This window comes from Lissotriton vulgaris, unplaced genomic scaffold (genome assembly GCF_964263255.1).
Source record: "Lissotriton vulgaris unplaced genomic scaffold, aLisVul1.2 SCAFFOLD_787, whole genome shotgun sequence".
NCBI lineage: Eukaryota > Metazoa > Chordata > Amphibia > Caudata > Salamandridae > Lissotriton > Lissotriton vulgaris.
Genome location: NW_028255626.1, coordinates 605,308 through 631,776, shown reverse-complemented (window position 1 = coordinate 631,776; position 26,469 = coordinate 605,308). Strand labels below are relative to the sequence as shown.

The following is a 26,469-nucleotide window of genomic DNA, read 5'->3' as shown; positions in this document are numbered from 1 at the left end:
CACACGGTGGTGGTTCTGGAGCAGAGCAGATAATCTACTTGTCGAGAGCCCAGCAGACGCGGAGAGCCCACGGACGCTGCCCCTCCTCTTTGACGCACTGAGAAAGACGCTGTCTTTTCTCCTGCCGAGAAAATCCAGCTCCGGCGTTTCCAGCCTACCCTTGCGGGTGACTGGTACAGTGATGACTAAACCCTTACAGAGAATTCTTGAGTCTGATTCTTGGCAAAAACCTACTTAACTCAAACTGCTACTTACTTACTCCTTCCCACGTATTAGGCTTAGGCCAGGTACACCGGGATTGGCGTTTTTTAGAAGCACCAGTTGAGCACGTTAGCCTATGAATATATGTATATATATTTTATCCATTTTAAAGTATCTTATGGCTAAGAAACCATATCAATGCTTTTACAGTATTATTCCATAATACTCCTTTTACTGTACGTACTTTACTTTACATTAAGTATTGCAATTGTGGCAATTCATTTCTCTTGCATGAGAAGGAAGACTGCTCAATAAATAATATATTTTACTGAAAATGCCCGTCTCTCTATTCTCTGCACTCTGGTGAAACTAAGAATGCACATCTGACTGAGTGAAATAGCTGTGTATTGTTTCACACGACTCTAGAGATTGACTCTTATTCTGAGAGAGCAAAGTTGTCATGTTTATGCGGTTGTCGGAAGTTGAATCCCTTCTTGTCTGAGCCGGGGAAGCTGATCCCTTCCTATTCAGTCAAGAAAGTTTCCAGTGACCTCTGAGCTAGCTGGCGCAAACCTAAATTAAGTCTAACATAGTCAGTAGAGACCTAGATGACCTCAGTCCTATGTCTACACTGCTGTTTATGTTATTCCAATGCGCAGGGCCTATAGGGAAAATAGGAACTACACTACATGGCGCCCAACATTTGGTAAGGTGATAAAACTAACGCAAGACGTTAGAGTAACTCAGACGTGCTTTTTCACGAAGACCCTTTTTCGCGTAAATACTCCAATAGAGGTCTGGAGTGGGTGAAAGGTTAAAATCCGCCGGAACTTTGTGGGAAGAGATTCCTATGTAGAGTTTTTAGTTTAGTCAACGTTGAAGGATACAGTGTTCCAAAATATTGTGCACCTAATCTTTTATTTCCTTGGAAACCTGCTCTGCAAACTTTCATTAAAACAATGTCAGAAAACGGCGATAACAACGAAACCGATGAAGCCGCAGTAGATGCAAATCAACGGGGATTTGATGCTACAGGGTTTAATGAACCGGGTGCAATTATCATCCCGGCAAACATAAGAAAAACAATAACTTTAAAACGTATAGAAAACGGACTGACATCACAAGGTGGTACAGTCATTTTCGTGATAGAGGCACACGAATATCAGTATTCTATTCATGGATAAACTTTCCAGCGGCAAACACTACAACACACAAATTCCACTATTACAAAATAGAGGAACCTCCGGATGAATATACTCCTTTTGAGGATATTGAAATTCCACTAAATTACCAAGAGCACCTGCTCTGGTTTAAAGGCGCCCTAAAACATAATGATCACATCGCCAGGCTTGGTCGACCAGGTAGACCAGGAGCAACGTGGCCGGTTCTAGCCAGCTACACACCACATCCTGACATTGATAAAATGTCAGACAAGGAACTTTTAGCCCAGCTAAAATTGCTAATTAAAATTCGCACCACATGTGGAGGACTGTGACACTTGGGGCACAGTCTTTGCTTCCATTTACACAAAAGCAGGTCTCGGCTATATTATTAGCCAACATAAAAGGAGAAGCAGCATCTGTGGCGATCTGCCAAAAATTGAAAGAAACAGATATAACAGATCAACCAATTGAGCTTGCCAGAATCATAGAAAAATCCTATGAAAAACTAGGTAGAGATAGTTTGGGTGGGAAACCGGTAAAACCCTAACTACTTGAAAATCCTGAAAACATATTTATTAAAAATAATCTAAACACTCCTAAAAAGAGCTGGGATGGAAATAAACAATCCACTCCCAAAGAAAAAGGTTTCCAGTCCAGAGGAAGGTCTCCTCGGCGGAGAGAAAGAACTCCGAATAGAGAACACCAGTCTCCCCAAAGGGAGCCCTCTGAAAAAAGATACAACCTTAGAAATAGGGATAATTTGAAAAAACCTGATAGATATCAAGATATTGATACACCTCCTTCTCTATCTTTTTCGCAGAAATCGGAAAGAAGAGGACGGTCAGAACACAGGGAAGAGCACGTCAAGTCCAAAGACAAGGAACCTGCTCAAAATAAAAAATTACAATTTCCAAAATAGAAGGTAGCCAGTATTAAAATAATCGAACATTCTGAGGATACTGAGGACAAAGCTGAAAAACGGAGAGTGGGCACAGACAATGCTAGACAGCGCAGCAGAAATCACCATAGCTCGCAAGATCCTGATGAATCATCTGGACACAGTGGACACGAATGAATACATTCAGGTGGAAACTGCAGATACCAGAGTTACGAACCTCATAAAATATATGAAATAACATTGCGTATAGAGGGAGATAAGAATAGGAAGGTAAGGGGTCTGTTTTGGGATAACCTCTCAAAAGGCTACGACATCCTGTTAGCCGAGAAAGAATGGCCACCAGAGTTTGTCAGGGAGTACCCTCATGGCGAAGAAATGATTATGCCTGCCTTCTCAAATCATTGTGGAGAAGTGTGGCTCACTGGTTAGAGCAGGCAGACCCTGAAGCAGAGGTCAGACCCGGGACCAGGGTTCAATTCCCGACGCGGCAGGGTCTTGAGCTCAAATGTCCATGGACTCGATAATTCTCGCTTCGGTGCCTGACCTAATCATGGGTTCACACTCTGCAACTCTGGGCATTAAGCTTGCTTAATCTCCACAACGGCCCCCCCGCGGCGGGATGCCTGGCTTTCACCTTGGGGATGCCCTGTAGGGGCTATCTCACAGGGAAAAAACAGGACGGGTTCCCAAGGCAAGCGCGGAGATACCTCTTCGGGGGTCGATTCTGGCGCTATATAAGAAATATAATAATAATAATAATAATAATAATATTCAAATACATAGAAAATATATATACGCCAGAAAATGGGCAGTAGCCCAAGCTCCTGCATTATATAAGAATCATGTAGGATGGGATGAGGACTCTCCGCCTCACAAAATCCAGTTAAAATGGCAACCAACTGCACAAAGGCAGTACCCAATTAAGCAAGAAGCTAAAAAACAGGTCAGGGAGATCTTAGATCAACTTGAATACCAAGGGGTGATTGAAACATGCACCTCTCAAATGAACAATCCTTTGTTTCCTGTCTCCAAACCAGACGATTCATATCGTCTAGTCTTGGACTACAGACACCTTAACTCATGTTGCAAAACATTTGCGGTACGAAATTCGCGTAGTGCAGCACTAATGGATAACATAGTTCGCAAAAAATGCAAAATAACATTAGACATCTCCAATGGATTCTTTTGTCAAAATATCGCACCGGAAAGCAGGTATTTAACCGCTTTCTCAATAATGGGGTAACAGAAATTTCTGTCGACTCCCACAGGGATTCAAGAATAGCCCAGGATTATTCACAGCAAGAGTAACAGAGTTACTACAAATGTATGATGATGAGGCATTATCCTATGTCGATGACATCTATCTCACAGACGATGATTTGGATACTCACTCGAAAAGAGTGAATGCCATAATACTTGGGTTTGCAGCAGAGGGTTACAAATTCAACTTTAAAAAAGTCATGAATTGCCCATCTAACTGTACTATTTTTAAGATATAAATTATCAAGTGAAGGCAAAAGCCTAGCAGACAACTTCTTAGAAAAGTGTGCTGTACTCCAAGCACCAAAACCGCTGAAGAACTTACAATCGATACTAGGCTTCCTGAATTTTGGAAGAACTTACATTCTAAATTATGCGGAGAGGGTTAAACCTCTCTACGAATTAATAAAACCTGATTTCAAACCAATAAATTGGACTCAAAAACACACAGAAATGTTGAGATCACTGCAAACAGACATGTTAGCTAAAACAAAATTAGAAACATGAGATAATACACGCAATCTTGTAATCCGAGTCATCCCAGGAAGATGCGGATTCACGTACCCGACCTCTAATGAGGGAGAAACGGTACCCCTAGCTTACAGATCACATTTGTACACACAAACAGAAAAAACATTCAGTCTTACAGAAAATACTGTGAAGGCGGTTCAGACAGCTGTAGCAAAAGAAAGAGCCCTAGCCGAAGGCAAAAGAATAACTGTTTTTACAGCAGAATCAGCCTTTGAGGCATTATTCAGCCCAGTTAATCTAAAAACGGTGGCACTGGATTCAAAATGGATACAGTGGGAAAATTCTCTTGCTGCAGAAGACGTGACATACTATTTTGTCCCGAACATGAAAAAAATAAATGATTTGAAATATGAAGAAGAATATCCTCGTCCAATCGAAATTCTGCCTCTCCAACAGTGCTCTTGTATAATCTATACGGACAGATTTGTACAACATTACAATGTAGATGATAAATCCTACAATGCAGCGTACGCGATTGTTAAAGGTCGCTGGCTCTGTGGTAAATTCAGACCGAAAAGAACAAAAACTGAATCACTGAGAAACTGTTCGGCTCAGCGAGCTGAAATCAGATCTTTAAAGATGGCGCTTGAAAATGCCGATCGTGAATTCCCGACACTAATAGTGTGCGTTTCCCATTTCTGCGTCAAATCTTACAATAATGATTTGCAGAACTGGGTTCAAAACGATTACAAAGATGACACAGGTGCCACAATCAAGCATAAAATGCTTTCGGAACAGGTACTTCTTTTACAGAAAAAACTACAGAAGACTCGCGTGATACACACTCTGAGTCACCGACGTGATGATGTTCACGTTGCAGGGAATTCATTGGCTAATACAGCCAGAGCGGAAGCAACTAAACTGGCTTCCGTAGCCACAAAAAAGCATTCAGAAAAATACATAGATGGGGAAACCATGCTGGCGGTAAAAACGTCCTCAAAAGGCAGCTGTGCAGCACAAACCCGTGAACTATCCACTCAATTATACATACGTAATAGAAACAAACTCTGTTCCTTTTGCTCGAATACCTGAAGTGGGGGATAGGGTAATTCCAAACATGAACAGGAGAGTGCTATTAATTACAGACGCACACATGGGTGAAGGTCGAGGCACAAACAGATGAAGGAATCACTGACAGAGTTACAATCAGAATACTGGTGGCGGGGATGAGCCTGCAACATTACAAATTTGCAAAAAGCTGTCCAGACTGCAACAGAGATCGCAGTAACGAGCCAACCGGAGTATTGCCATGGCCATTTCTGTAATTAGCATGAGGCTATCTATACTTAAACCCTGCGTCCTATTAATTTCTTTTAAGACTAAATTCACTTTAAAAATGTGGCCCAAGTGCTCGGCTGATGCCAGAACTGTTATAAAAGATTTGCGAGTCTCTATCAGCACATACGCAATTGCCATGCTACATTCTGACCAGGGTCCTGCTTTTGGCTCTCGAGCTTATAAGGAGGCCATGACCAGTATGGGCATTGGGTTGCGGTACTCTTGTCCCTTCCATCCTGAGGGAAACGGGATTGTGGAAAGAAAAAACTGAGACATAAAGCAATCTATAATGGCAAAGGTATTAGGTTCGGGTGATGGGTGGGTCCAGTATTTAACAAGTGTCCAACGTAGTCTTAATAATCTGCCAAGAAATTCTCTAAAAGGTTTTAGCCCGTACGAACTATTGTTCGGAACTAGAATGTATGTTCAGGACTTAGGTAGTCATACTTCAGTGGTAGTAGATAAGAAAAATGCTTTGACATTAAAGATCGTTTGGCTGTTTTACAGGACTTAAATGAAACAAGAAAAGCCCTGAGCAACATAAAGTTAAAACAGCAGCCAACAACCACTGAAGACACACCACCTGTCTCAGCAAGACCTGTCTGGATTCCAAAGATTGAGGATCTGGTCAGAGAGAAATTAGCGGTGAAGAAGGAATTTGGGCCTTCTTACAGAAAAGCAGTACCTGTCTTAGCAGTCAACAGAATGAGATCAGTTGTACTACCGCACTACCGCCCCTTGCTGGTAAAAAGGATAACATAGTTGTATCCATTGACCTGTTAAAACCACAATTATGTGGCCAACAATAAGTAGTAGGCCTAGTGGACTCCCAAGAAATAGCAGAATACCAAAATGTGCTACTATCCAAGAGGTTCAAACTGAGAGACTAATCACATTTGATAAACCTGCAGTGAATACAAAAGGACTATGCAACAATGCCATGGAACCTGTGCCTCTTGAAACCCAAATTGAAACAGTTCATCAAGAAACACCAGTCTACAACGATGTAGCCTCAGACTGTGCTAATGAAAGACAAATTGAAAAAGCAATCCCAACAATTGGCAGAACTGCATCTGGCTACTTCATCAATTTTGATAACTTTTCTGAAGATCAAAGCAACCCTGAAGTAACGCCAGCAACAAAAACTTTTAAAGACAAAGTAACAGAACTCTTTCATCAACTCAAAGAAACTTATCTTATTCCTCCATGGTTAGAATTTTGGATTGTGTTAGGTGTACTTTTCCTCCTGCTTTGGCTCATCATGGTACTTTGTTTGGGAAAATTAATTGAGGGAAAATACAGTACAATGGACACAGCAAGTCAGAACATCAGCTTGGTCCTAAAGCCACACAAGTTATCTCACATCGAGAAAAGAGAACTGTCATCAGTGAATGTAACAGCCATTCCAATACCCGGCGGGGTAGTTTGGGACAAAACGGATTACGAAATATATGGACCGGTCGAACTCTTGAAACATCCCCATCAGTTTAAGGTTTCATTAAGTGACTTTGTAAAACCAAGTACATTCTCTGATGACTGGGACTTTGAAATCGCAAATAATATGATGTCAGATTTAGTAATGTCAGCAAAATTTACAGAACATGATTATTTACAAGGTTCATCGAACTATGAACAGATGTATTGCTATAACCACTATGCAGACCACTATTTGCATAAATCTGCTCAACCTAGAAATGTTTTTAAATATAATCAATGGGAACATTGTGCAACTCCACCTAAAAGCAGTTCAAAAACATTCTATGAGAAATTCCCATACTTCTCAGGGTTTAACACAAGTGATACAGAAACATTTTATTACAAACTGTTAGATAAAACAGGGACAAAAAACATGCTGACAAATACTAAATTGATCTATTCGGAAACATTTTATGAAAAAATGATTACATTTGGTTTTGATTTCTGGAAAAACAACATTGAAACAAAAACCATCTGGGGTACAAAAGAATGGCAAGTACAGGGCCTAGAAGCATTATTTCGAACCTGCATGATCCCAGAACAAATAATGTTCTTGAATGACACCATTCAACAAACTACCTGTCTTGGCCTGGCCAAGATCAAAGACTTAAACAAACCGTCTACTCCAAAGCCAATACCTGATAACACAACCACAGATATTGAGATAGACGTATCCCAACTTTTACATCAAAATAGAACACATCCTGATTGGAAAAAGTGGTTAATCTGGCCAACAGACACAAATAAATGTCAAGATAGATTCCTGAACAAAATACAGTGGTTAAAAATGACCAGACCAGACCCTAGATACTCCCAGAGACAACATCCAGGGATAGTAACAACATACAGTGTAGGGAAACTATGCCTTGAATAGCTACAAACATCCACACTGGCAGAAATTAAGCAACACCTGACTTTACTTAAAGACGGTGCTGACTTGCGCGATTTCATAATGGGACCACGCAAACAGCGTCAAAAACGTTTCATAGTGGCCAGTATATACGCTGCGTACAACGAAGCTTGGAAAGTGTCTCAAATTGAGACAGCAGAGAAAATACGAGAAATTGATCGTATTAATTTGGAAAAATCACTTTCTGTTGTGGACAATGGGTTAATGACTCTGTCCTCCAGAATATATTCACTGGACAGTATTATATCATCTGCTATAGATATAATAGATCAGGACTTGCTAATGTTACAACATGGTCAGTCCCAATTACGTTCTATTATACAGCTGGGCTGGACATTGCAAAATCTGCGTTCAGGCTATGTGCCATGGCGTTTAATCAACACAACGTCATTGTTCTCTATCTTTAACCTTACTGATAAACAAATCAGTTTTGCACAAAAAGGAGGAGACTATACTATTCTAAGCATTGAAAAACTTGAGAGATTACCATTGACAATGTCAGAAAGACCTGTCATTGAATGGATAATACACAGAATTATCACAATACCGATAACAACTTTCCAATTTAAAAAATGCCAAGAGTATATACCAGCAGGCCAGTATGAAAGGTTGGGTAAAGGGTACATTAAGTCATCATGGAAATTACCTTATACACATACATGTTATAGTGACAAAAACCAAAATGTATTTCTTAGTGGTAATAATTGTAAACAATCACTAAGCAGTATATTTCTGTGCCAAGGTATTAATTTACATGGGGCCTGTGAGGGGACTTCAAATAACCTTTCATGCCACCAGCACGGCACACCTGCAACATAAATAGAGCCATTCTTTAGACAACTTTCTAACGGCAGTTACGTTCTAATAACGGACCACAGCTGTTGTGGCATGGTGCCAGGAAAAGCATATCTCGTAAGCGTTAGCTCCATGGTCACTTACTGTATGCAAGCATTGTATCCAACCGTCCCTACTGATACCGAGGCGACTATTTGGCCTCCGTCGAATATCTCTTCTATACGAATTGATGCTTTAAGCAGAATGAAGTCTGTGCTTTTACAGACAACAGTGCCTATTTCGTCATCAAAAGAAACGTATGATCTTCAAGTTGCAAGGACAACGGCAGAGATACATACACTTTTATCAACTAATTGCCCCGTGCATTTCGTAGAAATGCTAAGCCAAATCCTAAATATGTCAGATGCCAGTGGTATGGCACATGTATTTAAGACAATTTTTTCGGGACTGTTAACACCCTTCAAAGCAGTCCTGGGCATCTTTCCCAATTTTGTCCATTTGGTCTTTGGCGGCCTACCACTACTTTTGGGACTCGTGGCAGGAATCTTATTTTTGACCCTTCTGCTCTGAGCCAAAATGCAGACATGACTCCAGCAACAATGGAAGAAATGATCCTAGCAATACGCTACCGGGACCGCATAACTAAAGTCCTTGGACTAGCCGGCTAAGAGATCTGAATATGACCTGGTTTCTTTCGTTCAGACCTATATGGCAGAACTGCATCTTACCTGTGCTTCGATGTATGCTATGCGGAGAAGAATGCGTGTTGGACACCTGTCTTACACTACAATCAACAGTACCAATGGATATCGATACTTTGGTAAGTCCTGTAACGGCTCATGCATCGTGTTGTCCCCAGCGGTTACCAATCCTGATGACGACATTCATTGAGACTTCTTCACTACAATTAGGTGGTGGCAGTGAAGCAAGAAATGAGAGCAACATCACCCAGGTACGACCTTCTGTGAGCATTACTGATCCCGACACCGATGACAGCAATAATTCTCAAGACTGCCCAGTTACAGCCTTTTCAACCATGGTCGAACTTTCACTTGAAGCTGTAGACTGTTTTTTTGCGTATCTATCTGAAGTAATGTTCTCCCCTGAACCAAAAGAATAACTTTTAAGCAAACCGGCACACAGCGTTCCCATGAACTCTGAATTCGGCCTTCAGCTTTGAAAAACAAAAGCTACTGAAAACATTTGGAACTATTTTTTCCCCTGTAAACAAAATTATTTTTTCCAAATTCCAAAATATTTACCTTTTTTTGGGACGTGTACTCTGCTAACAGTAGGACTATTCATAAAGAACAGAGCTTCTATTTTTAGTAATTCTAGAGACGATATATTACCTCAGCCTCTCACACACTCGCAAGCAATTTCATTTATATGTGATGAAATAGTCTTGACCTTCTTTTCTGTAATTAAGAGACATTTCATGTGTAATTTTCGCAAATCGTTCAGCTAAAGATATATGCAACTTTTTTTGAATGATTACACTGCTTAAAAACGTACAGTACCTATAACCTTCCGTGTATTTCACATACACCATTTGGAATGCAAAATGTATTTTGGGGTGGGTTGGAGTACACATTCATCTTTATTGCTTAGTTTTTAGTAATTGATGGACATAAAATCGTGGAGTGGGTGTAGTGTTTTTATCTAGGAACCTGAATCAATATTACCATTTTATGCCCTTACCCGGCTATACTCAATAAATATCCCTATAATGGCAAAAGAAACAGATCCATATTTCAGTAAATCGCCCTTGCAGCCCAAGGCATGGCAAAAGCTACTTCCTTAGATTCCTAGAAAGCACAACAAGTTCTTTCAACACACCAAACCTCCAGCAACCTGGGAAATCCCTGCTTGCCTTGTTTTGATTTGTAATAGAACTCCTGCGAGCACTGTAAGAACGGCCAGTTCTTAGTGACATCTTTATTGACGTCTTATGTCCAAACCTTACGTCAAACTCCGCCCCTTTCAGGTATAAATATACCAACGTTGCCTTAAGCAAACACACGGTGGTGGTTCTGGAGCAGAGCAGCTAATCTACTTACCGAGAGCCCAGCAGACGCGGAGAGCCCACGGACGTTGCCCCTCCTCTTTGACGTGTTGAGAAAGACGCTGTCTTTTCTCCTGCTGAGAAAATCCCACTCCGGCGTTTCCAGCCTACCCTTGCAGGTGACTGGGATATCGAGTCCTGAGAGAGAGATACCGGACCTCCTACATTCTACTCCCAAGGTTCAGTGCTGACTAAACCCTTAGAGAGAATTCTTGAGTCCGATTCTTGGCAAAAACCTACTTAACTCAAACTGCTACTTACTTACTCCTTCACACGTATTAGGCTTAGGTCAGGTACACCGGGGTAGGCGTATTTTAGAAGCACCAGTTGAGCACGTTAGCCTATGTATATATGTATATATATTTTATCCATTTTAAAGTGTCTTATGGCTAAGAAATCATATCAATGCTTTTATAGTATTATTCTATAATACTCCTTGTACTGTACGTACTTTACTTTACATTAAGTATTGCAATTGTGTCAATTCATTTCTCTTGCATGAGAAGGAAGACTGCTCAATAAATAATATCTTTTATTGAAAACGCCCGTCTCTCTATTCTCTGCACTCTGGTGAAACTAAGAATGCACATATGACTGAGTGAAACAGCTGTCCATTGTTTCACACGACTCTAGAGATTAACTCTTATTCTGAGGGAGCAAAGTTATCCTGTTTATGCGGTTGTCGGAAGCTGAATCCCTTCTTGTCTGAGCTAGGGAAGCTGATCCCTTCCTATTCAGTCAAGAAAGTTTCCACTGACCTCTGAGCTAATTCGCGCAAACCTAAATTAAGTCTAACATAGTCAGTTGAGACCTAGATGACCTCAGTCCTACGTCTACACTGCTGTTTATGTTATTCCAATGCGCAGGGCCTATAGGGAAAATAGGAACTACACTACAAGTGGGTTGTCGTGTTTGACCGGGAGTGGAAGAGGCCACGCCCTGGTGTTAGCTGTGTGTGTACTATCGATGTGGGGGGATACCCCTCTATGCAACCAAGGATTAGGTTTGACCCAGATGATTTCCCCCAGGGATAATACGGGTTACATGGGGCCTAGGACTGGAGTAGGCTATTGTGGGCCAGGTCCCATGTTCTATCACCCACCACAGGGAAGCCCATCCTGGTAGTGATTTGTCCCCCCTATGTTTGGCTGGAAGGGGTTGTGCTGGATCTGGCCCTTCTGCCAAAACGAACCCCTGAACTGTACGACACCTTTACCCGGTTCTCAAACCTATTTTGGTTCCCTTTTTCGTCCTACCCTGCACCTCTATAGTCGACCCTTGGACAGAACGCATTGTTAGTAGAGGGTAGGGCCTGCCTAGGTGCGCGTGGTATGACCTCGTAGTATTTTGCAGCCATCTTCCTTTTAGTAGCTGTTCGTGTCATACCCCTTAGGAGTTATCTGACCCGGGGAACGTGGGAGAAACACAGGACTAACATCCCTAGACATAAAATTACTCCAAACACTAGTTAGGAAGAGTGCTCTCCACCTCCTAGGTCTAGAAATAGGACTTCTGGGCCGGGACTGTTCTCTATGCGGTATTGCAGGAGGATACTGCCAGGATGTGTATTGCCCGTCTGGAGACAGTGACAGGGCCTGGGGAAACGCTGACATCTGGTATCTGCTGTCTGCCCTTAGATTAGAGGGGAGGAGTAGTTTTGGTCTGCGTCCTGTCCTCCACAATACCGACACCGCTTCCTGCTGGGCGGCTGACGACCCTGCCTACCTGCTTCAAAGGATGAGGTGGCCCTTAATGGGAGCCACCCCCAACCAGGCCCAGGGGAGGGAAACCCCCGGTAAGCATGGGCAAACTTTGCGAATCTGGCGTTCGCGAATTTGCGTATTTACGAACTCCCAATCCGCAAAATCCGCGAATTCTCGCGAATTTGGGGATTTTTTTGTTTTTATAGTGTTCGCAAGGGTTTCTGCCAGTTCGCGAGGATTTTGTACCAGTTCGCAATTGCAAACTTACTTGTCGGCTCGCAACAGTTGCGACTATGTTGTTTCTACGTCTGGTTCATCATCACGGGTTCACAGCACCCTCTGTTTCAACACTGCCACCCTCTGTTTCACCCATGCCACCCTCTGGTACATCAATGCCACCCTCTGGTTCATCATCATCACTGTAGATTATGGGGGGGAAAAGCAAGCACACCTGCCCTGCTTCAACTGACATGAATTCATTTGGGGTTGATTTATTAAGGTGTCACTGTTTTAAAATTCCAGTCTGGCACCTGCTTACTTATCTGTCATTTGCTTTCTGTTGCAGTGCAGTTTTTTTTTCCAGGACCTTTGATGGCCTACTTGTAGCTATTCTATGACCCGGCTGTGAGGGTCAGAGCAGGGTCATACAATTGTTGCAACTAGCATCTGAACTCTGGAGGGGCCCCAGTCAGGAAGCACTACAGGGAATGGTTACTAATGATGAATTTGAACTTTTGCACCTGCTGAGTGCTTTCAGTTTAGCAAAACTCGTTTTTCTGCAGAACAGCAAATGTAATGCCCCAAACAAACTTACTTGTGAAAGTTGATTTCTAATCCAAAAGTGATCCAAAGAAAGTCAAAAGGCCTCAAATCCAAAAAAGGGAAGGCAAATGTCAACCTGAGGAGTTATTCTGATAAAAATCATCATTTTCAGAAGGTCTATGCTGCTTGCTAGTGGATTTCTTGTGCAGAATTGCAAATTTTGTAATTTTGCGAGTGCGAGATTGGTGCTGCCCGCCGCACCTACATGTTCGCAATTGCGAACTTACGCAGCAAAATTATATCACCAAGAAAAAAAAATCTGCTGCGTGCGAATATGCGGATTTTCAGTAAATTCGCGAGCGTTCGCGGATCGCGAATTTACCGAAAATCCGCGAGCGGAACGGATTTTCCGCCCATGTTTAACCCCCTGCCTACATGAAAGGACATCAAAGACTTTTTCGGAGATAAAAGAAGGCACTGGAATTAGAGAATCAGATCTGCTAGGGGAACCTCCGAAAAGGTACCCCCATGAGCCCTCCGAAGGCACGACAAGTGTGCCCCTCGCCATCACCTGAGCCCTGCTGACGCTGTCGCGGCTTCAAGTCCTCGCATCACCTGAGCCCTGCTGATGCTGGCGCGGCTCCAAGTCCTCGCATCAGCTGAGCCCTGCTGACACTGTCTCGGCTCCAAGTTCTCGCATCACCTGAGCCCTGCTGATGCTGTCGCAGCTCCAAGTCTTCGCATCATCTGAGCCCTGCTGACGCTGTTGTGGCTCCAAGTCCTCGCATCACCTGTGCCCTGCTGTGGCTGTCGTGGCTCCAAGTTCTCACATCACCTGAGCCCTGCTGACGCTGTCGTGGCTCTAAGTCCTTGCATCATCTGAGCCCTGCTGACGCTGTCGCGGCTCCAAGTCCTCGCATCATCTGAGCCCTGCTGATGCTGTCGCAGCTCCAAGTCCTCGGATCACCTGAGCCCTGCTGACCCTGTCGCGGCTCCAAGTCCTCACATCACCTGAGCCCTGCTGACTCTGTCGCGGCTCCAAGTCCTCGCATCATCTGCGCCCTGCTGACGCTGTTGCGGCTCCAAGTCCTCACATCATCTGAGCCCTGCCGACACTGTCGCGGCTCCAAGTAATTGCACCACCTGAGTCCTCGCATCTTCTGAGCCCTGCTGACGCTGTCGCGGCTCCAAGTAATTGCACCACCTGAGTCCTTGCATCATCTAAGCCCTGCTGACACTGTTGCAGCTCCAAGCTCCCACCACCACCTGAGCCCTGCAGACGCTGTCACGGCTCCAAGTCCTCATCATCACTGGAGCCTGCTGACACTGTTCATCCGCACTTTCCCACCGGTGGCAACGTCGAGTGCGTTCAGCACTCCTGCCGCGCCGCTGGGGGCACCACAAACTTTGAGGACAGACCCGCGAGTACAAAGCCTACTCCAGGCCGCACCGCTGGTGCGCCACAAACTTTAAAGAGAGAACCACGGCCTCGTCGCGAGGTACGGTGCTGATTGTATGGTTATTTACCTGCTGAGAGAATTATATAAAGAAGCCAATATTTTCCTATAACTTTGTGTCATGTGTATTGTGTAGTGGGTCTCGTCTATTACCACGACGTGCAGTCCGAAATGCTTGGCACGCCAACTAGAAAAAAAGCCTGCCTCCCCTAGCTACCGTCTTCCTAAGGGGAGCAGGCGCCATTTTGGGAAGGGCACCTCCCTTCCTGTTACGTGGGAGTGGGGTTCCTACTGGACCGTGGCGCGACCCTAGGCCAGGTGGGGATTCCATTTCTAACAGCGGCCCTCTGTGAGACCCAGTACTATAACACCAAGCATCCATGCTGTACCTGGGTGGGCTGCCCTGTGAGACCCAGTACTATAACACCAAGCATCCGTACTGTACCTGGGTGGCTGCCCTCTGAGACCCAGTACTATAACATCAAACATTCATACTGTACCTGGGTGGGCTGCCCTCTGTGAGACCCAGTTCTATAACACCAAGCATCCCTGCTGTACCTGGGTGGGCTGCCCTGTGAGACCCAGTACTATAACTCCAAGCATCCGTACTTTACCTGGGTGGGCTCCTTGTGAGACCCAGTACTATAACAAAAGGCATCCGTTTTGAACCTGGGTGGGCCGCCCTCTGTGAGACCCAGTAATATAACAATAAAGCATCTGTTTTGCACCTGGGTGGGCCGCCCTACGTAAGACCCAGTACTATAACACTAAGCATCCATACTGTACATGGGTGGGCTGCCCTTTGTGAGACCCAGTACTATAATACCAAGCATCCGTACTGTACCTAGGTGGGCTACCCTCTGAGACCCAGAGTTATAACACCAAGAATCCATACTGTACCTTTGTGGGCTGACCTCTGAGAACCAGTACTATAAAACCAAGCATCTGTACAGTACCTTGGTGGGCAGCCCTCTGAGACCCAGTACTATAGCACCAAGCATCCGTACTGTACCTGGGTGGGCTGCCCTGTGAGACCCAGTACTATAACACCAAGCATCCATAATGTATCTGGGTGGGCTGCCCTCTGAGACCCAGTACTTTAACAACAAGCATCCATACTGTACCTGGGTAGGCTGCCCTCTGAGACCCAGTAATATAACACCAAGCATCCATACTGTACCTTGGTGGGCAGCCCTCTGAGACCCAGCACTATAACACCAAGCATCCATACTGTACCTGGATGGGCTGCCCTGTGTGACCCAGTACTATAACATCAAGCAGCGGTACTGTACCTGGGTGGGCTGCCCTATGAGACCCAGGGGGGTGCTCTCTGAGTCCCAGTACTATAACACCAAGCATCCGTACTGTACCTGGGTGGGCTGCCCTCTGAGACCCAGTACTATAACACCAAGCATCAGTACTGTACCTGGGTGGGCTACCCTCTGAGACCCAGTACTATAACACCAAGCATCCCTACTGTACCTGGGTGGGCCGCCCTCTGAGACCCCGTACTATAACCCCAAGCATCCATAATATATCTGAGTGGGCTGCCCTCTGAGACCCAGTACTATAACAACAAGCATCCGTACTGTACCTGGGTGAGCTGCCCTCTGAGACCCAGTACTATAACACCAAGGATCTGTACTGTACCTGGGTGGGCTGCTCTGTGAGACCCAGTACTATAACACCAAGCATCCGTACTGTACCTGGGTGGACTGCCCTGTGAGACCCAGTACTATAACACCAAACAACAGTACTGTATCTGGGTGGGGTGCCCTCTGAGACCCAGTACTATAACACCAAGCATTCAAACTGTATCTGGGTGGGGTGCCCTCTGAGACCCAGCACTATAACACCAAGCATCCATACTGTACCTGGATGGGCTGCCCTGTGTGACCCAGTACTATAACACCAAGCAGCGGTACTGTACCTGGGTGGGCTGCCCTATGAGACCCAGGGGGGTGCTCTCTGAGTCCCAGTACTATAACACCAAGAATCCGTACTGTATCTGTGTTGGCTGCCCTCTGAGACCCAGCACTATAACACCAAGCATCCGTACTGTACCTGGGTGGGCTGCCCTGTGAGACCCAGTACTGTAACACCAAACATCGGTACTGTACCTTGGTGGGCAGCCCTCTGAGACCCAGTACTATAACACCAAGCATCCCTACTGTACCTGGGTGGGCCGCCCTCTGAGACCCCGTACTATAACCCCAAGCATCCATAATATATCTGAGTGGGCTGCCCTCTGAGACCCAGTACTATAACAACAAGCATCCGTACTGTACCTGGGTGAGCTGCCCTCTGAGACCCAGTACTATAACACCAAGGATCTGTACTGTACCTGGGTGGGCTGCTCTGTGAGACCCAGTACTATAACACCAAGCATCCGTACTGTACCTGGGTGGACTGCCCTGTGAGACCCAGTACTATAACACCAAACAACAGTACTGTATCTGGGTGGGGTGCCCTCTGAGACCCAGTACTATAACACCAAGCATTCAAACTGTATCTGGGTGGGGTGCCCTCTGAGACCCAGCACTATAACACCAAGCATCCATACTGTACCTGGATGGGCTGCCCTGTGTGACCCAGTACTATAACACCAAGCAGCGGTACTGTACCTGGGTGGGCTGCCCTATGAGACCCAGGGGGGTGCTCTCTGAGTCCCAGTACTATAACACCAAGCATCCGTACTGTACCTGGGTGGGCTGCCCTCTGAGACACAGTACTATAACACCAAGCATCAGTACTGTACCTGGGTGGGCTACCCTCTGAGACCCAGTACTATAACACCAAGCATCCGTACTGTATCTGTGTTGGCTGCCCTCTGAGACCCAGCACTATAACAGCAAGCATCAGTACTGTTCCTGTGTGGGCTGCCCTATAGACCCAGGAGGGGTGCCCCCCGAGACCCAGTACTATAACACCAAGCATCCGTACTGTACCTGGGTGGGCTGCCCTCTGAGACCCAGTACTATAACACCAAGCATCAGTACTGTACCTGGGTGGGCTACCCTCTGAGACCCAGTACTATAACACCAAGCATCCGTACTGTATCTGTGTGGGCTGCCCTCTGAGACCCAGCACTATAACACCAAGCATCAGTACTGTTCCTGTGTGGGCTGCCCTATGAGACCCCGGAGGGGTGCCCCCGAGACCCAGTACTATAACACCAAGCATGCGTACTGTACCTGGGTGGGCTGCTCTGTGACACCCAGTATTATAACACCAAGCATCGGTACTGTTCCTGGGTGGGCTGCCCTGTGAGACCCAGTACTATAACACCAAGCATCCGTACGGTACCTCGGTGGGCTGCCCTCCGAGACCCAGTACTATAACAACAAGCATCCGTACTGTACCTGGGTGGGGTTCCCTCTGAGACCCAGTACTATAACACCAAGCATCCGTCCGGTACCTAGGTGGGCTGCCCTCTGAGACCCAGTACTATAACGGCAAGCATCCGTACTGGACCTGGGTGGGCTGCTCTGTGAGACCCAGTACTATACCACCAAGCATCAATATTTTACCTGGGTGGGCTGCCCTCTGAGACCCAGTACTATAACACCAAGCATCCGTACTGTACCTGGGTGGGCTGCCCTGTGAGACCCAGTACCATAACACCAAGCATCTGTACTGTACCTGGGTGGGCTGCCCTCTGAGACCCAGTACTATAACACCAAGCATCCGTACTTTACCTGGGTGGGCTGCCCTCTGAGACCCAGTACTATAACACCAAGCATCCGTACTGTACCTGGGTGGGCTGCCCTCTGAGACCCAGTACCATAACACCAAGCATCTGTACTGTACCTGGGTGGGCTGCCCTCTGAGACCCAGTACTATAACACCAAGCATCCTTGCTGTACCTGGGTGGGCTGCCCTCTGAGACCCAGTACTATAACACCAAGCATCCATACTGTACCTGGGTGGGTTGCCCTGTGAGACCCAGTACTATAACACCAAGCATCCGTACTGTATCTGAGTGGGTGCCCTCTGAGACCTAGCACTATAACACCAAGCATTCGTACTGTATCTGGGTGTGCTGCCCTCTGAGACCCAGTACTATAACACCAAGCATCCGTACTGTACCTGGGTGGGCTGCCCTTTGTGAGACCCAGTACTATAACACCAAGCATCAGTACTGTACCTGGGTGGGGTGCCCTCTGAGACCCAGCACCATAACACCAGGCATCCGTACAGTACCCGGGGGTATAACAAGGAGGATATCTTTGCAATGGATCTTATTCATCTGCTTTTCTCACCACTCAAAGAGAAAGTTTGACAGCCCCTGACTGACCAGCCACATGACAGTTGGAGGAGTAAAATAGTTTTTTGTGCACCTCAGATCTGAGAGTACTGGGCCATGACAGCTGCTGGTCTGATTATTTATACCTTTGTTTTAGTACTTTGAGCAATACATCTTCAGAATTGTTCATATTTTCATATGAACAATTCTGTTCAAATGTTCATATTTTCATTCCATCACTCTCTGGAGGAGTGTGGCTCAATGGTTAGAGCGGCATACCCTGATGCAGAGTTCTGTCCAGGAACCATGGTTCGAATCCAGCCTCGGCGGGGTCTCGGGCCCAATTTCCTCGGACCTGTTCATTCTCGCCTCGGTGCCTATTCTAATCACGGGCCCCACGCTGCAACTCTGGGCAATAGCTTGCTTAGCCTCCACACGGGCCCCGTCTGCTTCATTGAATATTTGGCATTTAACTGATAATATTGTTTCATCAATATCGTGTTTTTATTGTCACGAATACCCTTCACCCTACCCTCACTATATCACGTCCCTCCCACCCCCAGGGGCACTTGCACCACCACAATTTTTGTATGCTTTATAAATGCTTATTACTGCTTTTTCCTATAATGTGAATTAAAACATTGTAGAGGTATTCTTTTCCGACTAAGATTTATTCAAATAGCCTTTAAATAATATGTTTCTTCCCTCTCTGGGACCCCCTCACCCTTAATGATATCCACATGGGCCCCAACAGCGCTAAGGATGCCTGGCTTCGCCCTGGGGGTGCCCAGGAGTGGACACTTCACAGAGAAAGCCAGGAGGGGTTTCCCAGCGGTATGAGTATCAGCACCAGGAAGCCAAATAGGCGACACCGCAAGGTGACCGTCTGATGACAGTGCGCTCTATAAGTACCATGACATTTACATTTACATTCTCTTTATCGCACTTTCTTAGCCTCCGTGGCTGTGAGATAACCAGTGCTTGCTGTACAGCTTTGGCAGCTGTCCTTCGCTCCAACCGCTCTTTGCCGGACCTGGACTTGAGCATCAATGAACTTGGTGACGCTGGTGCGACCCTGCTCTGTGACGCCCTGAAGCATCCAGACACCCGGCTGCAGAAGATCAGGTAAGGAGCAGAGGTTTGGGTCGGGGGCGGAGGGGCGTGGATTTCTCTATCAATAGGATTATTAATTCTTGCACCTTCTTAGCCTCCAAAGATGTTCGATAACCGGTGCTTCCTGTGCAGCTCTGGCTGCTTTCCTTCGCTCCAACTTCTCTTTGCTGTACCTGGACTTGAGTGAGAATAAACTGGGCGATCCTGGTGTATCCCTGCTCTGTGATACCCTGAAGCACCCGGACACCCGGCTGCAGAAGATCAGGTAAGGAGCAGGGGGGGATGGAGGGGGGCTTGTCTGCATCTTCTGCATTTCTGTCCTTCTTTCTGTGTTTATGGACTTTGATTAAATCCCTTTCCGAGCAGAAACAGTAACAGTTTTTGTATTACGTGTGTATTTGAAAGTTAGTTCTCAGAAGACTGTTGGAGGAGGTGTGAGTACTCTGAAAGAAGAATGTCACGAAAAGGATGCAGATTTTAAGAAATCTTACCTTCTGCTGGTTTAAATTTGATTTACTGAAGATTACAGGGTGCCCACATCCAGCTGCATCTATTCATGGATAAGGCAAGAAGGATCCATACCTCAGCACAATATGCTCCCACGATCTGCCGCAGGCTTGTTCCCAGCCCTTTCAGTTGGGCTCACCCTCTCACCTCCCTTGAGGAGTGGGTGGTAGAGCATACAACTGGGTGCTAGGGTTACAAACTCACTCTGGCACCCAAATAAGAAGACAAGAAGGATCCATTACTTGGCATAATTTTAAATAATTCATCAGATCAGCCGCCTGAGGTCAGACGTTTTAAGTTAGTCCTCTGAGAATAATCAATCTGCAGTTTTTCTCGCTCTCTTCACAACCAAAATCCAAATGAAATAATTGTCTATGGCGTCTTGGGGATTCCTTTTTCTCATCAGCCCTCACTGTCTAAAATTGGACTGTTTGTTGTACGGTAGACATTGTAGCACCGGTAAAACTAATAGATAAACTGGTGGGTTTGGCTCCTTAGGAGTTTCTGCTGCAGTTGACAATCAAAACCACCCTCCACTCCCTCAACAGTAGTTACATCTCTACTGAATTTTGTCTTTTGAATTAAAACATGGAACTTGCTAAGGTGTTAAAATCACTGTCCAGCTTCAGGATGGTGGCTCCAGTGTTCCTAAGCCAAACTGGAAGAATCCAGTAAAAGAGCAGGTAAGCAAGCAAATGAAACTGCGCAGGGGAAAGAGTAGGTCAAGGAGAAATACAGGGACGCTAGAAAACCACTCGAGTCCTAGATCCAAAGGTCTGGATTTACAAGAGAATTAAACAGGAGAAGAATAAAAAAGGTGAGACCTGAAAAGGAGAACCAACTCTACATCAAGATAGTCAATTCAACTCAGAAAGTTGCCAGGCAGTGCCCATTTGCCTAGCAGATGTATTACCATCGCCAGCCTAGACCTAGAAATGAACAGCTCATAAACGTAGAGGCTTTGTACGTCTCAGCACTGCAGCCTCCAAAAGCCAGTCCATCACAGTCTTAGAGCAGGAGGTCTCAAACTCCCCGTCCCCGGCAGAGTCCTGACAGTGCCCCCTCTTTCCCTCAGTGGCCTCTTCTTGCTGCGGGCTTCTTCTGAAAGTTTTATGAAATGACTGAGTCTACTAACCTGGGAGCATGGACAACCCAACCTGGCCCGCAAGAATGCACTGCAGAGCGATATCCCTTCCATGCCACCAAACACTGCAATTGTCCTCTCACTCATCTAGAGTCTACTGTGGATTCTACCTCAAGGTCTGGAGACTCATCTCTTATGATAGAAGTAGGAGGGACTGCTGGTTTTATGGACGCAGGTTTCGCCGTAGATACAGGGATGATAGGATAGACTTGTTCTTCTAGAGTCTACTATGGCTCTTCTAGAGTCTACTATGGCTCTTCTAGAGTCTACTATGGTTTCTCTAGAGTCTACTATGGCTCTGCTAGAGTCTACTATGGCTCTTCTAGAGTCTAATATGGCTCTTCTAGAGTCTACTATGGCTCTTCTAGAGTCTACTATGGCTCTTCTAGAGTCTACCATGGCTCTTCTAGAGTCTACTATGGCTCCTCTAGAGTCTACTATGGCTCTTCTAGAGTCTACTATGGCTCTTCTAGAGTCTACTGTGGCTCTTCTTGATTCTACTATGGCTCTTCTAGAGTCTACTATTGCTCCTCTAGAGTCTACTGTGGCTCTTCTAGAGTCCTATGGCTCTTCTAGAGTCTACTGTGGCTCTTCTAGAGTCTACTATTGCTCCACCTCAAGCTCTGGAGACTCATCTCTTATGATAGAAGGAGGAGGGACTGCAGGTTTTATTGACAGGTTTAACCGTAGATACAGGGATGACAGGATGCAGTCGTTCTTCTAGAGTCTACTGTGGCTCTTCAAGAGTCTACTGTGGCTCTTCTAGAGTCTACTGTGGCTCTGCTAGAGTCTACTGTGGCGCTTCAAGAGTCTACTCTGGCTCTTCTAGAGTCTACTATGGCTCCTCTAGAGTCTACTATGGCTCCTCTAGAGTCTACTATGGCTCTTCTAGAGTCTACTGTGGCTCCTCTAGAGTCTACTATGGTTCTTCTAGAGTGTACTATGGCTCTTCTAGAGTCTACTATGGCTCCTCTAGAGTCTACTATGGCTCCTCTAGAGTCTACTATGGCTCTTCTAGAGTCTACTGTGGCTCTTCTAGAGTCTACTATGGCTCTTCTAGAGTCTACTATGGCTCCTCTAGAGTCTACTGTGGCTCCTCTAGAGTCTACTATGGCTCTTATAGAGTCTACTATGGCTCTTCTAGAGTCTACTATGGCTCCTCTAGAGTCTACTATGGCTCCTCTAGAGTCTACTATGGCTCCTCTAGAGTCTACTATGGCTCCTCTAGAGTCTACTGTGGCTCCTCTAGAGTCTACTATGGCTCTTATAGAGTCTACTATGGCTCTTCTAGAGTCTACTATGGCTCCTCTAGAGTCTACTGTGGCTTCTACCTCAAGCTCTGGAGACTCATCTCTTATGATAGAAGGAGCATGAACAGCTGAACATTTCTGCTTGTGTGTACAAATATGATTTGTAAGCAATTGGTACTTTATCACCTACGTTAAAAGTTAAGTACGTGATTCTGCAATAATCCGGAATGATTCGGCTCACCAAGTTGCGTATGCTTACGAGTGTTTGTAAATGTTTAGTTGCTAACATGTCTGTTTGTACTGAATGAAACATTTCTGTGTGCTTTTGTGTTCAATTTACTGTTTTAAAATCAGGTTCAATTAATTTGTAGAGAGGTTTAAACCTCTCTGTGTAATTTAGTATGTATGTTCTTCCGAAATTCAGGAATCCTAGAATCAACTGTAAGTTTTTCAGCGTTGTTGGAGGTTGGAGCAGTGCACACTTTTCTAAAAAGTTGGCTGCCAGGATTTCGCCTTCACTTGATAACTCATATCCTAGGAAAAGGACGTTCAGATGGCCAAGTCTTGATTTCTTAAAATTGAATTTGTACTCTTCAGAGGCGAAGACCAGTATAATGGTGTTCACTCTGTTCAAGTGCCTGCCCAAGTCATCGTCTGTCAGATAGATGTCATCCATATATGATAATCTGTAGTAATCTGGACAACACAGGTGATGATGAAGTCAAGTAGATAAAGCAGGTAATAAGGTCCCTCAACAGTCCTAAGTATCAATAAGTAGTCCCACCGGGAGCAGCCTGCTTGCTGCTCAGCCCCATCCATCCAATTGTCCTTCAGCTCCAGTCATTCAAGCATTCCACACACAGCCCAAACACCAAACATTCCCCTCACGGCCCACACACCAAACATTCCACTCACGGCCCAAACACCAAACATTCCCCTCACGGCCCACACACCAAACATTCCCCTCACGGCCCACACACCAAACATTCCACTCACGGCCCAAACACCAAACATTCCCCTCACGGCCCACACACCAAACATTCCCCTCACGGCCCGCACACCAAACATTCCCCTCACGGCCCACACACCAAACATTCCACTCAGAACCCTCACACAGGCTGAGCAGCCAGAAACAAGTTAACATAGTAGATAGATAACAATGGAAAAGTTACCACATAGTAGAAGCTAAATAGATACACCAAACATCTTAAAACTGAAAACATACCAGCATAAGATAAGTGAATTTAATCAAAAGATAAGTAAAATAGTGAGGAACCCAGGGATGATATTAATAGCATCACAAGAGGGATAGCGACTAAAAGAGATAAAGAGAGAAGAGAAAAGGTACCTAATATAACATATAAAATACCCATCTCCCCCTCTTAAAATGAAAAAGAAAAATGTATAATAACTTGTAGGGAAAACTCCATGTAAAAGTGTGGAAAGAGGGACTGGAACCCCATGTCCTGCCCCCACCCTAATCAGGGGACAACGTATAAGTAAATGTGGACAAGAGAGACTTAAACCCTATGTCCTGCCCCCGGGAACTAAAAGGGACAACCTGAAATAAAAGCATCATGAGAACATAGGGACTTACACCCTATCCAATGAGAGGAAGCAAACAATTTGAAGACATAGCAAATTGTGCGGCGCAAGGCATCTTAAGCACACAGGCACCCACCCCTGCAACCAGTCAAGAAGACCACCCTCACGTAACGGTAAAAATGTAATATAGAGCATAAAATTGGACATAAAATCCCAAAACCTACCCTGACGTAAGGCTAACCCTCTTGTAAGGGAACACTCACCCCGTGTATTTATTTATTATTTATTTTAAAAGGAAGTTATTGATTAAACAACCAAGTTTTTACGTCCTTACGGAATTTGAAGTAATGTTGTTCTGTGCGTAAGTGAAAAGGATGCGAGTTCTAGAGCAAGGGAGCTAAGCAAGAAAAGGAGTGTCCACCCATTCTGACTCGTCTGATCCTAGGAATTTTAAATTGGTGCTGATTGGAAGATCGAAGTGTTCGGGAGGGGCGGTATTGATGAACCTAGGCCTTAAGGTAGTGAGGTGATTTGCCAGAGTTAATCTTGTGCATATAGCACAGCGCTTTACATTTAGCACGATAGATGATCCGCAGCCAGTGAAGATCATGCAATGAGGCAGAGATTGCAGTCGGGCAGCAGAATTTTGTACAATCTGTAGCCTATGTAATACTTCTTTGCTTGCACCCAGATATAACACATTCCCATCGTCCAGTCTAGATGATATAAGAGCATGGGCTAAAGTTTTCTGGGTGGGCAATGGAAGCATCCATAGAATTTTCCAAAGCCATTTAAGAATGACAAAACAGGTGGACGCTACTTTAACTGCCTGTTGCCTCATTGTCAGCTGGTCATCGACAATGAAGCCCAGATTGTGGGCCGATTGTACTGGGAGTGGGAGTGATCCCATCTGGGATGGCCAATGTTGACGGCCCCAGAGGGACTTGTTGTTACTGAAAAGGAGAAGTTCGGTTTTCCCACCGTTTAGCTTCCGTTTCTTGGTGTGCATCCAATCCGCAATACTTGTTAGCCTTACACAGAGCCCCGATGTATCGTGCTTAGTTTTAGCCGACAGTGAGAAGATAATCTGGGTGGCATAGGAATATATCGTGAGCCCAGCTTGCTCCGCTATTCTGGCCAGTGGACTTACATAAATATTGAAAAGTAGGGGACTTAGTATGGAGCCCTGAGGGACTCCATACTGGGAGACATGGATTTTGGAGCTAGAAGTCGCCGAAAAAACCTGAAAGGTTTTTTGTAGTCAGAAGCTAGAAAGCCACTTAAGTGCAAGTCCAGTAATACCATAGGATTGAAGGGTGGTTAGAAGGATGGTATGAGAAACAGTATCGAATGCAGCACTTAAATCAAGAAGAATAAGTGCCACTGTTTCTCCTCTATCTACCTGTAAACGGATGTTTTCCGTAACACCCAGCAGTGTGGATTCCGTGGAGAATCCTGCCCTAAAACCGGATTGAGAGGTATACAGGACATCATGAGTCTCCACAAAGCTGGTGAGCTGGGTATTAATATGCTTCTCCAAAATTTTAGAGAAAATGGGGAGGAGAGAAATAGGACGAAAATTAGATGGTTCCTCGGGGTCCAAATTGGCTTTCTTCAGTAAGGGCACAATCATGGCATGTTTCCATGCTGCCGGGACTGTAGCTTCAGCTAGGGACATATTCAATAGCTCTATGATTAACTTCAGTGAAGACTGATTCAAAGTTTGAAAAACTGACAGAGGACATGGATCATTTGGAGATCCTGATTTGATGCCACTCAGGATGCTACAAAAGGTGGTGGCATCAAGTGGGGTCCATTTATCTAGACCACTCGTAACATCAGTTAATATGGAGATCTGAGGAGGGTCTTCATTAGAAGGACCATTGGTTAAAGAGACTGTAGAAGGAATATCAGCCTGTTTATCAAACTCAGCATAAATAGTAGCAATTTTATTAATGAAGAACTCAGCTAAGTCGTTGCACTGTTTGGAATCAAGACAGGGGGGTTTTGGCTGACAAGCAGATCCGGAGCGTTCCTTAGCAACCATAAAAAGTACTTTGGTACAGTTCTGAGCTTCAAGAATAGTTGAATTAACGTGCCTTGCTCGGGCGTCACTACAAAGTCTATGATAATTACTAAGGGCAGATTTATACAATGATTTGATT

At 45.2% G+C, this 26,469-nt stretch overlaps 1 protein-coding gene across 1 annotated transcript in view; it reads left to right on the top strand.

Moving 5' to 3' along the window:
- Positions 1-26,469, top strand: part of LOC147659051 (NACHT, LRR and PYD domains-containing protein 12-like) — a 487,072-nt gene that overhangs the window by 127,996 nt on the left and 332,607 nt on the right. Inside the window, exons 8-9 of the mRNA XM_086952007.1 lie at positions 19,700-19,870; positions 19,953-20,123. Of these exons, the coding sequence (XP_086808133.1) occupies positions 19,700-19,870; positions 19,953-20,123 (342 nt within the window). The remainder of the gene's footprint in view (positions 1-19,699; positions 19,871-19,952; positions 20,124-26,469) is intronic.